Raw genomic sequence first — 21,256 nt, forward strand, 5'->3', positions numbered from 1 at the left:
GTAGTTGGAGTGACCGCTCTTTTTAAACATTGAAACAAAATATGTGAACAGTCAAGATACCAGTTACAAATTCATGAAATGATGAGAGTAACTTTTTTTTTTTATATTAACACCATGTGAGGTGCATATGACGGCGGACTCTCATTCTGATCACGTCTTAACCTTCAGTGGCTTATGCAGATTCACATTTTAGCGTGTAAACAGTAACTCTGACATTTAGCAACCAAATGCCTTTAATCCGTCCACACGGGTAAATTAACCTCCTCATCTGCGCAGTTAGGGGACCATCCTGGAAATCATCAAGAGTGTTGTGACTAGTGAAAGAATAGTAGCATCCAGGCCCAAGTGCTCTAGAGACAGCAGGTCCAAAGGTGTGTGTGTGTGTGTGTGTGTGTGTGTGTGTGTGTGTGTGTGTGTGGTTGGCTTGTGTGTGTGTATGTGTGTGTGTGTGTGTGTTATTGGCTTGTGTGTGTGTGTGTGTGTGTGTGTGTGTGTGTATGTGTGTGTGTGTGCGTGTGTGTGTGTGTGTGTGTGTGTGTGTGTGTGTGTGTGTGTGTGTGTCATTGGCTTGTGTAAGGTTGCTGCCAGTTTGTGTAACTGAGTTACATGGCTGCCTGGTTGAGAGGGGCCTGAGCTCTGGCTGTTTGTTTTCGGGAGCCTACCAGCCTTATACAAGCCAACCACACACACACACACACACACACACACACACACACACACACACACACAAGCCTACCAGGCGTCCTGAAGTCAATGATTACGGCTGGGACAGGTCACCGTCGGTGCCCCCATTGGTCGCCATCCGAGGAAGAGGAGCGCGTCTGGCCAATGGGGTGAGGGGGAGGTGTGTGACGCTCTGAGTTTTGGAGAGATGGACCTCGACCTCACCTAACCAACAGAACACTGAGCACACACACACACAACACACACAAACACACACACGTATAGACATATGTTGTAGCCCTGAAGCAGCAGCTCCATCACAGCAAGAGCAACAGACCTCTGGACACCAGCACAGCACAACGCTGAGCAGCCCGTGAGACTGACCACTAGAGCAGAGCAGGAGTTGGGTCTCGTCCTCTCCAGTGGTGGGAAGAGGAAGAGGAAGAGTTGGGTCTCGTTCTGAGTGGTGGGAAGAGGAAGAGTTGGGTCTCGTTCTGAGTGGTGGGAAGAGGAAGATTTGTCTCTCGTTCTGAGTGGTGGGAAGAGGAAGAGTTGGGTCTCGTTCTGAGTGGTGGGAAGAGGAAGATTTGTCTCTCGTTCTGAGTGGTGGGAAGAGGAAGATTTGTCTCTCGTTCTGAGTGGTGGGAAGAGGAAGATTTGTCTCTCGTTCTGAGTGGTGGGAAGAGGAAGAGTTGGGTCTCGTTCTGAGTGGTGGGAAGAGGAAGATTTGTCTCTCGTTCTGAGTGGTGGGAAGAGGAAGATTTGTCTCTCGTTCTGAGTGGTGGGAAGAGGAAGATTTGTCTGCTGTTGTTCAGAGAGGCGCTGTAGAGAAGACTCGTCTGGTTCTGATTGGGTGTAAAGATGTCCAACCTGAAGGAGATCTGTGCCGGTCTGGTGCTGGACCCGCTCCCTCCGAACCTTGGCAGGGACCCTGCGGTACCTCACGCCCCCGTGCGCACCCCCAACCTCAGCCCCGAACAGGAGAGGGTGAGTACCTCCACATACTTGAGCCATACTCCAGCCACATTCTAACCACACTCCAACCACAGTCCAGCCATACTCCAGCCACACTCTAACCACGCTCCAACCACAGTCCAGCCACACTCTAACCACGCTCCAACCACAGTCCAGCCATACTCCAGCCACACTCTAACCACGCTCCAACCACAGTCCAGCCACACTCTAACCACGCTCCAACCACAGTCCAGCCATACTCCAGCCACACTCTAACCACGCTCCAACCACAGTCCAGCCACATTCTAACCACGCTTCAACCACAGTCCAGCCATACTCCAGCCACACTCTAACCACAGTCCAGCCACACTCAAACCAGTCCAGTCACATTCTAACCACTCAGCCACACTCTAACCACATTCTAACCGCATAACCACATTCTAACCACACTCTAACCACATTCTAACCACACTCTAACTGCATTCTAACCACATTCTAACCACACTCTAACCGCATTCTAACCACACTCTAACCGCATTCTAACCACATTCTAACCACACTCTAACCGTATTCTAACCGCATTCTAACCACATTCTAACCGCATTCTAACCGCATTCTAACCACATTCTAACCGCATTCTAACAACATTCTAACCACATTCTAACCACATTCTAACCGCACTCTAACTGCATTCTAACCGCACTCTAACCGCACTCTAACCGCACGCTAACCACACTCTAACCACACTCTAACCGCATTCTAACCGCACTCTAACCGCATTCAAACCGCCTTCTAACCACACTCTAACCGCACTCTAACCACATTCTAACCGCATTCTAACCGCATTCTAACCGCACTCTAACTGCATTCTAACCGCATTCTAGCCACACTCCAGCCGTACTCTAGCAGTGCTCTAGCTGCGCTAATACTGTGCTTCAGTTCCCGGCTTTCGCCAACTGTAGGGAGTGTGGAGGGAGGTGTGTGTGTGTGTGTGTTGTGGAGGTATGTGTGTGTTCTGTGTTTTGCACTGTCTGTTAATCTATCAGTGGCTTTGGATGAAAGCGTCTGCCAAGTAATAAATGCAAATTTAGTATAACATGGAGTTTCTGTGTGTGTGTGTGTGTGTGTGTGTGTGTGTGTGTGTATGTGTAATCTAGCTGGCACTGAGGAATGCCCTGCGGTACTTCCCTCCGACTCTTCATGGCACGCTGGCCCCAGAGTTTGCCCAGGAGCTGCGTCAGTACGGGCACATCTACATGTACCGCTTTTGCCCCACCTACAGGATGAGGTGTGTACTGCATCTCTCTAGCTCTCAGTATTATATAGTCATGTAGTCATTTACCTGTACCTCTTGTGCCCTGCCCCCCACAGGATGAAGTGGGTACTGCATTTCTCTCTCTGCCTCTCAGTATTTTTGTCTCCTTTTCTTTTCTTCTTTGTCTTTCTCTCCTTGTAGTGTTTATATCTGTCTCTGTCTGTCTTTGTGTGTATCATTCACAAAGACAGAGATCTCTCTCTCTCTCTCTCACTGTGTCTCTCTCTCTCTCTCTGCATGTCTCTCTCTCACTGTGTCTCTCTCTCTCTCTGCGTGTCTCTCTCTCTCTCTCTCTCTGTCTCTATGTACAGGGCGTACCCCATACATGAGTGTCGTATCTGTTGTATTCTAGGTGATAGACAGATGAGGCGTGTTCAATAAACGTACTCTTTATTAACGTAGTTGCTGTGGCATGTCCAAACTCATACTAAACACCGATTGCTCCTACAGGTCTAGTGTGCATGCCTAATGCTATTGAGGATTATGGGAACTGGAGTTCTTATGTTATTAACACATAACACCACAATGAGTGTGTGTGTGTGTGTGTGTGTGGGTGTGTGTGTGTATGTGGTGTTTATCTCTCTCTCTCTGTCTGTATGTACAGGGCCTACCCCATACATGAGTATCCATGTCGAACGCAACAAGCTGCTTCAATCATGTTAATGATTATGAACAACCTTGACCCTGCTGTTGCACAGGTACATGCCCACACACACACACACACACACACACACACACACACACACACACACACACACACATCAGCTCATTGTTCTAACAGTGTGTTATAATGAGATTTAAATTAGTACTACATACTGCACCCCCCAATATAACACACCACACAAGTGTCAACCCCTGTGTCATGTATGCACATATCTGCAAAGGGTTAACGACTGAATGTTCTTGTACCTGAATTTGGTGGCAGGAATGTTCAGTTGGAAGTGATATGATAATGATGTCAGGTGATCATAAGTGGAAATGCATGAAAATGAGTGATGGTGTCTTACTGGACCTCATGCTCATGTGCTCTGGTTTCAGTTTCCTCAAGAGCTGGTGACCTACGGTGGGAACGGACAAGTGTTCAGCAACTGGGCTCAGGTAAGCGCCGGCCATCTTGGCTCTGGTAACTTAGCGTTCACCGGCCATCTTGGCTCTGGTAACTTAGCATTCCCCGGCCATCTTGGCTCTGGTAACTTAGCATTCCCCGGCCATCTTGGCTCTGGTAACTTAGCATTCACCGGCCATCTTGGCTCTGGTAACTTAGCACCATAGACAGTAAAAGAAATGGACAGAGTGAGCCCACAGACTTCGACAGAGACAAGTGAAGTCAATTAGAACCGCTTTTCATGATGGCGTATTGCACTGCGTGGCCTCAAACTGAGCTTGAAGATATAGATGGGCCTTGAGCAATCTGAAATGTGTAAATCTCCTGGGAGCTGAAATCTGAATCAAGTGTAGACCTGTACATATTGTGTTCCGATGCTTTCATTGACTCTCTGTGGGCTTCTCCCTTGACTCTGTATGCCTCCACGTTCCCCCGTATACTTACCCCGATTGTTTCTTTAGACATAAACAGTGGACTAATAGAGTCCTTAAACGGTTCAAATGTAAACTTTTTCACTGTCAAAGTGACACCAAAATGTATGGGGGTCAATGGAATGCTAGTTCCATGTGAAACCGTATTAGCCTCAGAGCCGCCCATAGGGGGTACGCTTTCCAGATGTTTGCTTATCCCTTTGCTTAGCACTCACTGGCCATATGGGCTCAGGTAGCCATTTTGGCTCAGATAAGCAAACAGCGGCCATCTTGGCTCAGGTAAATAGACAGCCGCCAACTTGGCTCTGGTAACTTATTAGCACTTAGCTCTGGTCATGGCCCTGATTAGAATCTACTTCAGAATAAACACAATAGCAGACTCTGATGAGGCTGTGTGTGTGTGTGTGTGTGTGTGTGTGTGTGTGTGTGTGTGTGTGTGTGTGTGTGTGTGTGTGTGTGTGTGTGTGTGTGTGCTTGTGCGTGTGTGTGTAGTTCCGGCTGGTCATGCACTACCTGAGTGTGATGACGGAGGAGCAGACGCTGGTCATGTACAGCGGTCATCCCCTCGGCCTCTTCCCCAGCCTGCCCTCGTCCCCTCGCTGCGTCATCACCAACGGCATGGTAACGCTCGTTTGGCACGCGTCTTTTTCCTCCTGTCTTGCTATCTACATGTTCATGTGTGTATGCTGTTCTGTCTTGCTATCTACATGTTCATGTGTGTATGCTGTTCTGTCTTGCTATCTACATGTTCATGTGTGTATGCTGTTTCTCTTCCTGTCTTGCTGTCTACATGTTCATGTGTGTATGCTGTTCTGTCTTGCTATCTACATGTTCATGTGTGTATGCTGTTCTGTCTTGCTATTTACATGTTCATGTGTGTATGCTGTTCTGTCTTGCTATTTACATGTTCATGTGTGTATGCCGTTTCTACATGTTCATGTGTGTATGCTGTTCTGTCTTGCTATCTACATGTTCATGTGTGTATGCTGTTCTGTCTTGCTATTTACATGTTCATGTGTGTATGCCGTTTCTACAAGTTCATGTGTGTGTGCTGTTTCTACATGTTCATGTGTGTATGCTGTATCTACATGTTCATGTGTGTGTGCTGTTTCTACATGTTCATGTGTGTGTGCTGTTTCTCTTTTGTCACGCGTCTTCTTCCTCCTGTCTTGCTATCTACATGTTCATGTGTGTATGCTGTTCTGTCTTGCTATCTACATGTTCATGTGTGTGTGCTGTTCTGTCTTGCTATCTACATGTTCATGTGTGTATGCTGTTTCTCTCCTCCTGTCTTGCTATCTACATGTTCATGTGTGTATGCTGTTTCTCTCCTCCTGTCTTGCTATCTCCATGTTCATGTGTGTATGCTGTTCATGTGTGTATGCTGTATCTACATGTTCATGTGTGTGTGCTGTATCTACATGTTCATGTGTGTGTGCTGTTTCTCAGTGTGAGCCTCTGGACTAACGGCCCTCTGTGTTGCAGGTCATCCCCAACTACTCTTCCAGAGACGAATACGAGAGGATGTTTGCTCTGGGGGTGTCCATGTAAGACTCAAGAGCTCAATCCGAGTCCTTAATAACCTCAACAAACTCTAGCCACCACACTGCACTGCATGAGTTACCATAGCTGCACTGCACTGGTTACCATAGCTGCCCTGATGAGTTACCATAGCAACACTGCATTGGTTACTATAGCTGCACTGCGCTGGTTACCATAGCTGCTCTGCACTGGTTAGAGAGCCAATAGCAGCTCTAGTAGAAATGGGACATTTGGTTTGTTTATACTTCGTGCTCAGTGACCTTCAGCCATTTCCCGAAAGATTCTTCCAATTCACTCGGAACCCAGAAATCACCCCTTTTGATGACATAAATAATAACCCCTTGTGACTGCATTTGTAAACATGTTTGTGACCTTAATTTGACCGTAGGTATGGTCAGATGACTGCTGGGAGCTACTGCTACATTGGCCCTCAAGGGATCGTTCACGGAACCATGGTAAGAAGCAAGACAGCTTGTTGTTTATTGTTTATTGTTAAGGCCTCCTATGGCGCTGTAACTTGAATGGCATTCCTCACTTGTAAGTTCCTTTGGATAAAAGTATCAGCTAAAATAACACATGTAAATAATTTCATTTAAATGCCATCGTAATCTCCTGAATGCCTGTGTTTCTGTCTCTGAGAGTATTTAATATCTGTGTTGCGGTATATGACAGTGTTGAATATCCGTGTAGTTTTGGCTGACTGTGTTGAATGCCTGTGTTGTTGTAACTGAATGTTGAATGCCTGTGTTGAATGCCTGTGTTGTTTTAACTGACAGTGTTGAATGCCTGTGTTGTTTTAACTGACAGTGTTGAATGTCTGTGTTGTTTTAACTGACAGTGTTGAATGTGTGTCTTGTTTTAGCTGAGTGTTGAATGTGTGTCTTGTTTTAGTTGACAGTGTTGAAAGTGTGTGTTTTTTAGCTGACAGTATTGAATGTGTGTTGTTTTAGCTGACGGTGTTGAAAGTGTGTGTGTTGTTTTAGCTGACAGTATTGAATCTGTGTGTTGTTTTAACTGACGGTGCTGAATGTGTGTGTTGTTTTAGCTGACGGTGCTGAATGTGTGTGTTGTTTTAGCTGACGGTGTTGAAAGTGTGTGTTTTTTTTAGCTGACAGTATTGAATGTGTGTGTTGTTTTAGCTGACGGTGTTGAAAGTGTGTGTTTGTTTTAGCTGACAGTATTGAATGTGTGTGTTGTTTTAGCTGACGGTGTTGAATGTGTGTGTTGTTTTAGCTGACAGTGTTGAATGCCTGTGTTGTTTTAGTTGATGGTGTTGAATGTGTGTGTTGTTTTAGCTGACGGTGCTGAATGTGTGTGTTGTTTTAGCTGACGGTGCTGAATGTGTGTGTTGTTTTAGCTGACGGTGTTGAATGTGTGTGTTGTTTTAGCTGACGGTGTTGAATGTGTGTGTTGTTTTAGCTGACGGTGTTGAATGTGTGTGTTGTTTTAGCGGACGGTGCTGAATGTGTGTGTTGTTTTAGCGGACGGTGTTGAATGTGTGTGTTGTTTTAGCTGACAGTGTTGAAAGTGTGTGTTTTTTTTAGCTGACAGTATTGAATGTGTGTGTTGTTTTAGCTGAGTGCTGAATATGTGTGTTTTGTTTAGCTGACGGTGCTGAATGTGTGTGTTGTTTTAGCTGACGGTGCTGAATGTGTGTGTTTTGTTTAGCTGACGGTGTTGAATGTGAGTGTTGTTCTGGCTGTCAGTGTTGAATGTGTGTGTTGTTGTAGCTGACAGTATTGAGTGTGTGTGTTGTTGTAGCTGACAGTATTGAGTGTGTGTGTTGTTGTAGCTGACGGTGCTGAATGTGTGTGTTGTTTTAGCTGACGGTGTTGAATGTGAGTGTTGTTCTGGCTGTCAGTGTTGAATGTGTGTGTTGTTGTAGCTGACAGTATTGAGTGTGTGTGTTGTTGTAGCTGACAGTATTGAGTGTGTGTGTTGTTGTAGCTGACGGTGCTGAATGTGTGTGTTGTTTTAGCTGACGGTGTTGAATGCTGGTCGGAGGTACCTGGGCACAGATGACCTCAGGGGTCGCGTGCTTGTGACCTCGGGGCTCGGAGGCATGAGTGGGGCGCAGGCCAAGGCCGCCGTCATCGCAGGCTGTGTGGGGGTCATCGCTGAGGTACGTAGTGTGGGGGTCGTTGTGATGTGGGGGTCATCGCTGGCTGTGTCGGGGTCATCGCTGAGGTACGTAGTGTGGGGGTCGTTGTGATGTGGGGGTCATCGCAGGCTGTGTGGGGGTCATCGCTGAGGTACGTAGTGTGGGGGTCGTTGTGATGTGGCGGTCATCGCTGAGGTACGTGGTGTATAGGTAGGTCATTGCTGATGTATATGTGACGTGATGTATCTGTGATATATGTCTATGTAAATTGTATAGTGGTGAGATGACAGAAGCGTTCGATACTGTTGATGCTGGAGCTGTGTGTTGTGTATCATGTGATACTGTTGATGCTGGAGCTGTGTGTTGTGTATCATGTGATACTGTTGATGCTGGAGCTGTGTGTTGTGTATCATGTGATACTGTTGATGCTGGAGTGTGTGTGTTGTGTGTCATGTGATACTGTTGATGCTGGAGCTGTGTGTTGAGTGTCATGTGAAAATCTCTTTTCACTCTTCTCAGGTGGATGAAGCGCCGCTGAGGAAGAGACATGAGCAGGGCTGGCTGATGGAGGTCACCAGCGACCTGGAGCACTGTATCCAGCGCATCAGGTAACTCACCTGTCAGTGCACCTGGTAACTGACCTGTATCCAGCGCATCAGGTAACTCACCTGTATCCAGCGCATCAGGTAACTCACCTGTATCCAGCGCATCAGGTAACTCACCTGTTTCCAGCGCATCAGGTAACGCACCTGTATCCAGCGCATCAGGTAACACCACACTCAGAGAATAATACAGTCAGTGCACCTGGTAAACCTGGAGCACTGTATCAAGCGCATCAGGTAACACACACTCAGAGGATAATATAGTCAGTGCACCTGGTAAACCTAATCTGGGCCCTGTTCCCCGATAACGATTACGCACTTATGAGGGTTTTCTATGATTCATCTTAAGATCGTTCGTTTACGACCGGCTTATGCTTACGATGCTTGTGGGGGAACCAGGCTGGACTGTAACTGTGTAAATGTTCACAGGGAGGCCAAGGCATCCAAGATGGCGCTCAGTTTGGGTTACCATGGCAACATTGTGGACCTGTGGTAAGCGAATCAAAACCTCTCTGTCTAAAGTGTCTGTAGCCTACTGCTGAGAGCAGCCCCCGCTCTAGTGCAGTAATCTCCCGCATATAGGCCGCATTGTGTATCAGCAGGACAGTGTTGATATGAACACCATATTAACTGCCCCCCTGTACTAACCTCATAGCGGAAGAAATTTAGCAAAATCAATGTATAAGCTGCGGCTAATAGTCAGGAAATTACGGTATGTCTGTGTGCTGTGATGGATATGTCTGTGTGCTGTGATGGATATGTCTGTGTGCTATGATGGATATGTCTGTGTGCTGTGATGGAAATGTCTGTGTGCTGTGATGGATATGTCTGTGTGCTGTGATGATTCTGATATGTCTGTGTGCTGTGATGGATATGTCTGTGTGCTGTGATGGATATGTCTGTGTGCTGTGATGGATATGTCTGTGTGCTGTGATGGATATGTCTGTGTGCTGTGATGGATATGTCTGTGTGCTGTGATGGATATGTCTGTGTGCTGTGATGATTCTGATATGTCTGGGTGCATTTCTGCATGTGGCCACCAGGGAGCGCCTGTGGCAGCAGTACGAGCGCACGGGCGAGCTGCTGGTGGACCTGGGCTCGGACCAGACGTCGCTGCACAACCCCTTCAGCGGAGGCTACTACCCCGCCGCCCTCAACCTGCGCCAAGCACAGCAGCTCATGAGCAACGAGCCCAGCCGCTTCAGAACCGCCGTGCAGGAGAGGTGAGCTGCAGCAGGACAGGGGGGGGGGGGAGAGCAGGGCGGGGGGGGGTGGAGGGGAGGAGCAGGGGGAGTGGAGGGGTGGAGCAGGTGAGCTGGAGTAGGGCAGGGGGGTGGAGGGGAGGAGCAGGGGGAGTGGAGGGGTGGAGCAGGTGAGCTGGAGTAGGGCAGGGGGGGTGGAGGGGAGAGGTGGAGTAGGGCAGGGGGGGTGGAGTGGAGCAGGGCTGGGGGGGTGGAAGGGAGAGGTGGAGCAGGGCTGGGGGGTGGAGTAGGGCAGGAGGGGTGGAGTAGGGCAGGGGGGTGGAGAGGTGAGGTGGAATGGTGTGGTAAAGAGGGCACAGGGTGGTAAGGGGGGCACAGGGTGGTAAAGAGGGCACAGGGTGGTAAGGGGGGCACAGGGTAGTAAGGGGGGCACAGGGTGGCACAGGGTGGTAAGGGGGGCACAGGGTGGCACAGGGTGGTGAGGAGGGCACAGAGTGGGGTGGAGGGCACAGGGTGGTAAGGGGGGCACAGGGTTGGGTGGTAAAGAGGGCACAGGGTGGTAAGGAGGGAACAGGGTGGGGTGGTAAGGGGGGCACAGGGTGGTAAGGGGGGCACAGGGTGGGGTGGTAAGGAGGGCACAGGGTGGTGAGGAGGGCACAGGGTGGTGAGGAGGGCACAGGGTGGTAAAGGGGGCACAGGGTGGTAAGAGGGCACAGGGTGGCACAGGGTGGTGAGGAGGGCACAGGGTGGTGAGGAGGGCACAGGGTGGTAAGAGGGCACAGGGTGGCACAGGGTGGCACAGGGTGGTGAGGAGGGCACAGGGTGGTAAGGAGGGCACAGGGTGGTGAGGAGGGCACAGGGTGGTGAGGAGGGCACAGGGTGGTAAAGAGGGCACAGGGTGGTGAGGAGGGCACAGGGTGGCACAGGGTGGTAAGGGTGGCACAGGGTGGTGAGGGGGGCACAGGGTGGCACAGGGTGGTAAGGAGGGCACAGGGTGGGGTGGGGGGCACAGGGTGGTGTCTCGTTTAGGCCATATGTGTCTTGCTAATATGTGGCAGGGGGTGTATAATGTTACAGAGGTACAGTGTGTAATGATGATGTTTGTAGCTGAAGGGGGGTGTGTGTGTCTGTGTGTGTGTGTGTGTATGTGTTTCCTCTGCTGTAGTCTGAGACGTCAGGTCACTGCGGTCAACAAGCTGGCAAAGGTTGGCCTGTTCTTCTGGGACTATGGCAACGCCTTCCTTCTGGAGGCACAGAGAGCAGGTGGGTATCCCATAATATCCCACACCACAGGCTGCTCACACCAGCAGGACCATCTTACACCAGCTATACTGTATGCCCCATTTTTACATATACATATTTAGATGGTTTTTGCTCGTATTTGTGTATATAGTTGGTTAAAATTAAGTTACAATACTTCGATTTAGGTTTAGGTTTACTATAAAGTTCTTAACATTGTAATGCAAAAACACACACACTCACACACATGCACACACACTCTCCTGAGACCTCTGTAAAGTCATTAAACATGGTAAGGCAGACACCTGCAAAAAATGCCTGTAGTTCTAATGGTTAAACACCATACAGAAAATACATTAAACACCATATACAGTACATAATAAACTACAAACACTTATAAACATTAATCTCTCTCTCCCTCTCTTTCCCTCTCTCTCTCTCTCTCTCTCTCTCTCACTTCATGTCTCTCTCCCTCTCTCCATTAGGAGCTGATGTAGGGAGTAGCACTGGAGGGGCTACAGAGTTCAAATATCCATCATACGTGCAACATATCATGGGGTGAGTTAAACACACACACACACACACACACACACACACACACACACACGCACACACACACACGTTCAGATATCCATCATACGTGCAGCATATCATGGGGTGAGTTAAACACACACACACACACACGTTCAGATATCCATCATACGTGCAGCATATCATGGGGTGAGTTAAACACACACACACACACACACAGGTATTGAGGTGTGTATCCCATGCTATACTAGGGACATCTTCTCTCTGGGCTTCGGGCCGTTCCGATGGGTGTGCACTTCCTGTGACCCCGCTGACCTTCAGGAGACTGATAACATCGCCACGGCGATCCTGGAGGAGATCAGCGCCACGGTAACGGAGCGCGTGCGGCAGCAGTACAACGACAACATCCGCTGGATCCGAGAAGCAGGAAAACACAAGATGGTACACACACAACACACTCTTCTCACTCACACACACACACACACACACACACACACACACACACACATGCGCGCACACACACACACACACACACACACACACAGAGAAGTAGGAAAACACAAGATGGTACAAACACAACACAGTCTTCTCACACACACACACACACACACATACAGATGCATCCAAACAATCACACACACTCACTCATACACACTCACACTTACATTCATAGTTAGTCTGAAACATTGACATATACAAACCCTCACACACAGTTTATATTTAACGCTCACACACTCCACATTCTCTCTCATTCTTGCATGCTGAATCACAGTAGGTCCCTGGGCAGATGTACTGGCCACAGGGGCTCTCAACTACATCATTTGCCAATTTTAATTAATTTTTTATTTTTAAAGATTATTTTTTTGGGCTTTTTATGCCTTTAATTGGACAGGACAGTAGAGAGAATGACAGGAAGTGAGTGGGAGAGAGAGTCGGGGTGGGATCCGAACCCGGGTCGCCAGCGTACGGTGCAGGTGCCCCAGCCAGTTGCGCCACTGCCGGGGCCATCATTTGCCAATTTAACATTGCAGATGCACCGGACACAGATTGGCTCTGTGTCATACTGCCTGCTTCCGATTGGCTCTTTGTTATACTGCCTGCTTCTGATTGGCTCTTTGTTATACTGCCTGCTTCTGATTGGCTCTGTGTTTTACTCCTGTTATCTGATTGGCTCTGTGTTGTCCTGCCTGCAGGTGGTTGGCTCCCAGGCTCGCATCCTCTACTCAGACCAGAAAGGAAGAGTGGCTATCGCCATGGCAATAAACAAGGCCATTGCCAGTGGAAGGGTCTCGGTATGATCACACACACACACACACACACCTTCTCTTCTCATGTTTGTGTCTCTCTGTATCCCTCTCTCCTCTCCTCCTCTCTGTATCCCTCTCTCCTCCTCTCCTCTCTGTATGGCCCTCATCTCTCTCTCCTCTCCTCCTCTCTGTATCCCTCTATCCTCTCCTCCTGTTCTTCTCCTCTCCCCCTCTCTCCTCTCTGTATCCCTCTCTCCTCTCCTGCTCTCTCTATCCCTCTCTCCTCTCCTCCTCTCACCCTGTTCTCTTCCTCTCCTCCTCTCTCTATCCCTCTCTCCTCTCCTCTCCTCCTCTCTCTATCCCTCTCTATCTCTCTCTCCTCTCCTCCTCTCTCTCATCCCTCTCTCCTCTCCTCCTCTCTCTCATCCCTCTCTCCTCTCCTCCTCTCTCTATCCCTCTCTCCTCTCCTCCTCTCACCCTGTTCTTCTCCTCCTGCAGGCTCCTGTGGTCATCAGTAGGGACCACCATGATGTCAGCGGAACAGACAGCCCCTTCAGAGAGACGTCCAACGTCTACGATGGCTCTGCTTTCTGTGCAGGTATCTGTGTGTGTGTGTGTGTGTGTGTAACAACACATATTAATTGGATATCAATGGCATGCATCCATGTCTGTCATGTTCTGTCAAATGTGGACAAATTGAACTTATAAAGATCCTTTGTATTGTGTGTGTGTGTGTGTGTGTGTGTGTGTGTTCTATCAGATATGGCCGTGCAGAACTTTGTGGGTGATGCGTTCCGTGGAGCCACCTGGGTCTCCCTTCACAATGGGGGAGGAGTCGGCTGGTAAGAACCAATGACATTTCACTTCCTGACATGACATCATGAACCAATGACATTTCACTTCCTGACACATCATGGCACCTCCCTCCTCTGTGAAGATTATTGAATTGAAAAGTCCTAACATAACAACCGTCACTTCTAAATGTTTGCATCTGAGCTGTTGCACTTGAAACAAGACAGGGATGGTAATTCAATCTTAGCGTGTTTACTCAGCACGTATAGATAGCTAACGTATAGAAGTGCTCCTATAGAAGTGTTGAGTTCAGCATGAACGTCTATGGTGCCTCTGATGGTGCTATACACTAATCCAGCGCGAACTTTATGGGCGCTGCCATCTTGAATATCGCCATTACTGCGTGCCTGCGAGTGTGACGAGTGACACTTGCCTGTGCTTTTCAATGAAAGCATCCTGTCAGAGAATGTCTAATAAGAGATCCCGCTCATGAAAGAAAATGTCAGGTGAAAGGGAACATTGGATCAATGATGTCAGACTGTGCCAAAACTTACCAATGAAGGTAATTTATTAACAACATAAGGTATTAAGACGTGTATTAATGACAGCTAACCTCTGCAACAGCCGCCTATGGAACCAACGGGCTAATTTCTTAGCAGCCAGTCACGCAGTAATGGCGGTTTTGTGTTACTTCCGTGTTTCGCTGGATTAGTGTATAGATGTGTAGTTGATGTATTGATGATGTATTGATAAGTGTTTACGTGGATGGATTGGGTGTATGGGTGTGGTTAGTGCCTGGTGTGGTTTACAAGCAGCTTTAGTGGATAACTGTGTGTGTGTGTGTGTGTGTGTGTGTGTGTGTGTGTGTGTGTGTGTGTGTGTGTGTGTGTGTGTGTGTGTGTGTGTGTGTGTGTGTGTGTGTGTGTGTGTGTGTGTGTGTGTGTGTGCGCGTGTGTGTGTGCAGGGGTGAAGTGATGAACGGGGGCTTTGGTCTCCTGCTGGACGGATCTGAGGAGGCTGGACGACGAGCTCGCCTCATGCTGAACTGGGACGTCTCCAATGGGGTGAGTCCAGACCACGCATGCACTGCTAACCATCTCATCTTGTGTTTGTGATTGGCAGGTTGCTAGGCGCTGCTGGTCTGGTAACTCTAATGCGTGTGATTGTGATTGGCAGGTTGCTAGGCGTTGCTGGTCTGGTAACTCTAATGCGTGTGTTTGTGATTGTGTTTGTCAGGTTGCTAGGCGCTGCTGGTCTGGTAACTCTAATGCATGTGTTTGTGTTTGTCAGGTTGCTAGGCGCTGCTGGTCTGGTAACTCTAATGTGTGTGTTTGTGTTTGTCAGGTTGCTAGGCGCTGCTGGTCTGGTAACTCTAATGCGTGTGTTTGTGTTTGTCAGGTTGCTAGGCGCTGCTGGTCCGGTAACGCTAATGCCTATGAGACGATCCAGCGCACCATGGAGGACCAGGGCGAGCTGCTCGTCACCATGCCCTTCCCCGTGCAGGACGAGATCGTACTGGACCGCGCTCTGCAGGGATAGGGACCGGTGAAGTGGTCCTGCTGGGTTTAGGGGTCCTGCTGGGTTTAGTGTTAGGGGTCCTGTTGGGTTTGGTGTTAGGGGTCCTGTTGGGTTGGGTTTAGGGGTCCTACTGGGTTTAGGGGTCCTGTTGGGTTTAGGGGTTCTGCTGGGTTTAGGGGTTCTGTTGGGTTGGGGTTTAGTGTAATTGCAGTGTTTGCCAGGGTTGGGGTTGTATTGGGCTCAAGCAGAGTCAATGCATCAACCCCATCTCTACTCATGAGCTTTTCCATTTCTGCCATCAGCTTTCTTTCTGATCAAGAGTCATGAACAGCTCAAAGCTAAAAGCTAAAAGTAGCATCCATGTCTGGGTGAACTTAGAACTAGCCAAGAGAAATCTCGATCACAATGAAGCCACATGTCGATCACAGCCAAGCACATCTCATTCATTGGTGAAACTGGGTGGAATGTATTCTTACATTGTATTGATCGGCCTTCTCTTTTTTTATCAGATCAGTTGTTTGCCCAACTGAGACCAGACACACAAATGCACTGTAGAGAACACAGCCTCTGGTTGACAGACTTAATCCATATCAGAGAGTAGACTAGGCTATAACTTTACATAGGCTTGATCACACTCAGTGGAACAACACAACACAATCTCTCTGGGGAAACAAAAGTCTAACTCTCATTGCTTTCAGTCACCTAGCCTACTAGTTGAGATTCTGATTTCCCGCTGAGCAGCATCACTGCTATGAAATGATTGGCTACAGTTTGCACCACCACATTGAGTAATGTGATAGATGTTTGGATAGGAATCAAAATCTTGGATAGGAATCTTTTTGTGTATAAACCTGCTGCTGTCAAACAATAAACCGTCTAAAGGCTTTATTTCTGTCATGGTGCTTGTATTGTTGTATTTTATATTTTAGTCATATTGAATTTTTGTATTATTACCTCCGCCAAGGAGGTTATGTTTTCATCGGGGTTTGTTTGTTTGTTTGTTTGTCTGTTTGTTTGTTTGCCACATCCCACCCTCGTATAATGGCTCCGACGCCTGTGAGTGGGTGTGTCAATATTGATTAATTTGATGTGCAGGACAAAAATATGAAAAACACAAATATATTAATGAATAATAATGATAAATAAATAATAGTCTAATATTCTGTCCATGTTGTATGTAGCCTATGCATTTACTCGTAGGCTATTTGTTATAACTGTTTCAAAAGCCATAGGTTATACATTTTAAATTGCTTGCCCAAGTTTCCACTTGATTATCCTATTTAGTAAAATATGCTTTATGGTGTCTATACGTTCCTGTAATGCTAAAAACCCTAAATGCCATCCTAAACTGAGATAAGAGGATTTCAGACACACAGATTCTAGAGCGCCATGCGTCACTGGAGCCATGGTTACAGGTGTAAACAGGAGGAGAGCTCACAGCAAAGATTCTAGAATCTTTGGCTCACAGGTTTTTGTCTGTAGTAGAGGGTGTTTAAAGTGCGTATGTGTGTGTGTGTGTGTGTGTGTGTGCGTAAACGTCATGTTTTAGGTTCATATTTGTATCTCAATATGAGATGATGTTAAACTGCATTCTATGTCTCCGTTTGATGGTTTGATGGTCTGTGCAACAACTCGCTTTGCTTGACTGAAAAAGTTGCTGCGTTATGCCACCCGTCAGCATGGAGGACTTGGAGATAGAGGAGCTGCTCAAGCGGTACAAGAAAAGAGACTTGGTGCAGACCTACTTTTTTAAAATGGCATGTCGTGTGTTTGGGCCACCGAAATCTCGAGACCGGATTATAATTGCGCCGCCGATGCATGTCGTCAACAAAGCGCAGAGAGAACCGGTGGAAGGGCTAAGGCGCATCACGCCAGCTTCACGGAAAAACAGAAACACCGCGGTGATGTCAACGGACTCGCCAGCGCAGCCGTTCACTAGTTTTCCAGCTGAAAATACAGCGAGCCAGGAATGGGTCGGGGAACGGAGAGCATTTCGTAAAATGTTGAACGGAGTCGGTAATGTGAGCCGGTGGATTAACAACAAGCCCACAGTCACCGAGCTGGAGCTGAAGGTGGCGGAGAGGGAGGCGAGTGTCCGGAGAGGACGTTCTTCGGTCCGCTCCGAGCCCCACCTGTCACCCGCCCCGAAGGTAGGCTGAGAATAGTGCACTTATCTTTGGAGAGGCACATGTGAGGATGCTAGAGTTTAGGGTCAAATCATATCTGTCTGTCGCACTGAAACTTGTTTCTTCACCCAGAGTTCACTTCCCATAATCTGTGAAACTCCGACGCTTCACGCACGAGATCCGGGGGAGGTACGGAAGCAGCTGCGTGGGCGCGAGACCCTTATCCTAGAGGTGTGCAGCCAGCTGGACACGAGAGGCACCGGGAGATTAACCCGCCGCGATCTGCGCGCGCTCTTTGAAAAAGTAAACTTCCGTGTGCATGTTCCAATAACATAATAACATGTTCAGCAGTAACATATAACTAACAATGATAGTTCTGCTGCTGCTGCTATTGCTGATGATGATAGTGATTGTATGGTTGAATGTGTGTGTCTGTGTGCGAGTGTGCTTGCTTGCACACACGTGTACAGTACATGTTTCTTGCGCTTGCACTTGCGCTTGCATGTCTGAGTATTTGCGCGTTCTGTACATGTAGGTGTGTGAGTAGACATGAAGGTCTCACAGGAGAGGCTGGAGGCCCAGATGACGTCCCTGGGCTGTGATGGCAGCTCTGTGACGGTGTGTGTGTGTGTGTGTGAGTAGACAGGTATGAAGGTCTCAGAGGAGAGGCTGGAGGCTCTGATGACGTTCCTTGGCTGTGATGGCGGCTCTGTGACTGTGTGTGTGTGTGTGTGTGTGTGTGTGTGTGTGTGAGTAGACAGGTATGAAGGTCTCAGAGGAGAGTCTGGAGGCCCTAATGGCGTCGCTGGGCTGTGATGGCGGCTCTGTGACTGTGTGTGTGTGTGTGTGTGTGTGTGTGTGTGTGTGTGTGTGTAGACAGGTATGAAGGTCTCAGAGGAGAGGCTGGAGGCTCTGATGGCGTCCCTGGGCTGTGATGGCGGCTCTGTGACTGTGTGTGTGTGTGTGTGTGTGTGTGTGTGTGTGTGTGTGTGAGTAGACAGGTATGAAGGTCTCAGAGGAGAGGCTGGAGGCTCTGATGGCGTCCCTGGGCTGTGATGGCGGCTCTGTGACTGTGTGTGTGTGTGTGTGTGTGTGTGTGTGTGTGTGAGTAGACAGGTATGAAGGTCTCAGAGGAGAGACTGGAGGCCCTGATGGCGTCTCTGGGCTGTGATGGCGGCTGTGTGACGGTGGCTGAGCTGGCTGCTGGGATCCAGAGCTGGACGGAGGGAGGCAGCAGAGACGAGGAGGGCGGTCAGGCGCTCGCTCACCTCCACACACTCACACACACACTGCTGCAGGAGAGAGAGGAGTGCGACCGCATCAGGATATACCACCAGCAGCGCAGGAAGGTAGGATACACACCTCACACACATACTCACTCACTCTCACACACACACACACTCACTCATGGATACTCATGCTCACACACTCACACTCACACACACACTGGATACACACGGATACACACACTCACGGACACACACACTCAGACACACTCTCACTCATGGATATGTAGAGGGGTTGTTGTTACAGCAGTGCTTCAGAGCAGCCATTGCACTCATAACATTCTCATTACATAACATTAATAACCTATTGATTCATTACCAGTTCAGTTAATCTATACACACACACTCCCACTCACATTCTGACTCACACACACACACACACACAAACTCTCACTCACACACACGCACTCTCACTCACACAGTCGCACTCACTCAGACACACTCTCACTTGCACACATGCATGCACTCACACTCTCACTTACACACATGCACGCACTCACACACACTCTCCATCACACTCTCAATTAGATACACTCTCACAAGCTGTTTCCATTACAGCTTTGCACAAAATAAAAGCCATATTTGTCGAAATGCAACAAAGCACAATTGTAAATGGTCTGTGTTTCCATTAAATGATGCAGTGTGATACAATATGAGTGTTATCTTCTTGCGATAGTCATTTTAGATAAATGGCACAACGGATCTCCCATAATTGGACAAGTTTTGCCAGTAGATCTCAACTGCATCCACCAAAATCCATGATGTCCAACCGAGGGGCTCAGAATGTAAAGGGAGGAAGAACATTGAAAGCAAAACTTGGCCAAGCTTACTTGGCAGTGACGTGTGACAGTTCTTCAATATTTCAAATATTTAACATAACTAGAAGTGTGCATCTCCGTGGAGGAGCTGCAAGAGTGGGCTTGCTCACCAGGGGGCAGTGATGTAAATGCCTGAACAGTCCCCCATTCATTTCAATGGGGAAACGCCTCTGGTGGAGCATGGCGGAACTACAAGGGTCTAAAAACGTGAATACCGGAAAAACGACAACCGGCAGCCATCCGACATTAACAAGCAACCTACACCGAATCGGGCCTGATTTTTTAGTGTTTGAACCGCGTCGATAGCTCAAATGCTCTAGGAGAAGAGGCGTCTTAAAAACCGGCCGACGGATAACAATAGATGGGCTTGCCTTGCAGCAAGCCCACTAATAAACACTTGTGTGTGAGTGTGTGTGTGTGTGTGTGTGTGTGTGTGTGTGTGTGTGTATGTGTGTGTCCAGGGCGGAATGCTGCTGGATGAGGAGGATGTAATGCAATGTAATGTAATGTGCAGGGGTGTGATTCTTCCGTTTTTAAACGGAATTCCGTTTTTTTAGGCCTGAAAATGAGACCCACGCAATTCGTATAGATCCGCTGAGTTTTTTTTTAGGGGGGGGGGGCTAAACACAGACCATTGCTTTATAATAGGCCGCTGACAATGACGACGGGTTTGGTGCTTCTGTCATCATATCACTTGCAAGCCTTGTCCGTTCTCTAGTCAGGAATTCATTGAAAGTGAAAGCAGACGGGTTGATGAATGTTTGATGCAAGTTCGATGTGTGAGTGTGTGGTAAACTATTTGTTTCTTAGCAGGAGCCATGAAACGGTAAAGGTAAAATTATTTGTTTAAGAAGACATTTATGAAGTTGTTGTTTTTTTTGTTGTCTTTGTTTCGCGTTCGCGTCCAGTTTGACGTGTCTGGATTTTCCGATAATGACGACAATCAGCTGGTGCTGATATTGACTTTTAATTTCTGCGCGTGTAAACTAGTCTAGGCTACTGTGCTTGAAGTTAGCTGTGACAGACTAGCCTACTGGTTGTCATCGTTTTCACCACAAAGCCCGTCTACCTTAGGTCTAAATAGTTTAGTTAAAACCTTGTCATTCCGCGTTTGTCCAGCCGTTCACCTCCGTGCGCCCCATGTCATTCAAAACATATTTCGGGATAGACATCTCACTATGAGAAAACGTATTATGATAGTGCTAAGAGATTGACACTTTGGCATTCTTGGTAAACATCAGTCTTGCACATAATATTGAGCTGATTTTTTTAGTGGAAATGGCCTATTGTAGCATTGTGCTGATACATGGAAAAAAGTTGCCTATTTAAAGGCACAGTCTGAATTTTAATCCTAGCTCTCCATTGAGTGTGTGCACTTGAACAACTATGTAGCCTATACCAGTAGGGCCTGCCATTTATTTTAGGAGGAGAGGAGGACATGTTACCTTGGAAGGAGAGGGAGTGGTGCAATTTGATTTTCTTTCCAACTTGAATATCAATAACCTTCAAGCAACCTCTTCAATCAGCATCAATAGGCCTATATTGTACAGGACTAGACGACTGTAAGGGGGCAGGCTAAATGTTATCATAGGCCAATAGCCTAGTTGAAACAAAACATGAACTGAGAAAATCCATAATTCTACATCATTGTTGGCAAAATTATCATGATAGCCATATCTGCTTTAGTCTTAAGTAGGCCCTTGGCTACTTTGCTATAAATGAGTTTCTTTAGGCCTTATAGACTATTTTGTAATATGTTATAATGTTTTTGCGATATATGTATC

At 47.9% G+C, this 21,256-nt stretch overlaps 2 protein-coding genes across 4 annotated transcripts in view; both read left to right on the forward strand.

Annotated features, from left to right (window-relative positions):
• The first annotated feature begins 1,444 nt into the window (after positions 1-1,444).
• uroc1 (urocanate hydratase 1) lies at positions 1,445-16,130 on the forward strand. 3 transcript variants are annotated; one of them, XM_062545231.1, is made up of 20 exons: positions 1,445-1,650; positions 2,775-2,905; positions 3,537-3,630; positions 3,971-4,030; positions 4,961-5,089; positions 5,954-6,015; positions 6,399-6,465; positions 7,989-8,132; positions 8,631-8,719; positions 9,143-9,205; positions 9,757-9,936; positions 11,081-11,178; positions 11,640-11,712; positions 11,937-12,126; positions 12,879-12,977; positions 13,431-13,530; positions 13,693-13,774; positions 14,689-14,788; positions 15,123-15,298; positions 15,424-16,130. In XM_062545231.1, exons 1-19 carry the CDS (start codon positions 1,525-1,527, stop codon positions 15,261-15,263), a joined length of 2,028 nt encoding a protein of 675 aa, XP_062401215.1. In that variant the 5' UTR covers positions 1,445-1,524; the 3' UTR covers positions 15,264-15,298; positions 15,424-16,130. The 3 variants fall into 3 exon arrangements, with proteins under 3 accessions (XP_062401215.1, XP_062401217.1, XP_062401216.1); XM_062545233.1 differs by having other exon boundaries at positions 15,123-15,283; positions 15,373-16,130; XM_062545232.1 differs by lacking the exon at positions 15,424-16,130 and adding an exon at positions 15,351-15,397 and having other exon boundaries at positions 15,123-15,284.
• Positions 16,131-16,752: 622 nt separating this feature from the next.
• The window catches only part of si:dkey-197j19.5 (EF-hand calcium-binding domain-containing protein 12), a 4,816-nt gene continuing 312 nt past the window's right edge, over positions 16,753-21,256 (forward strand). The window contains exons 1-3 of the mRNA XM_062544894.1: positions 16,753-17,392; positions 17,501-17,671; positions 18,481-18,717. Of these exons, the coding sequence (XP_062400878.1) occupies positions 16,907-17,392; positions 17,501-17,671; positions 18,481-18,717 (894 nt within the window). The 5' untranslated portion in view covers positions 16,753-16,906. The remainder of the gene's footprint in view (positions 17,393-17,500; positions 17,672-18,480; positions 18,718-21,256) is intronic.

The sequence above is a fragment of the Sardina pilchardus genome, chromosome 9 (assembly GCF_963854185.1).
Source record: "Sardina pilchardus chromosome 9, fSarPil1.1, whole genome shotgun sequence".
In the NCBI taxonomy this organism is placed as follows: Eukaryota; Metazoa; Chordata; class Actinopteri; order Clupeiformes; family Clupeidae; genus Sardina; species Sardina pilchardus.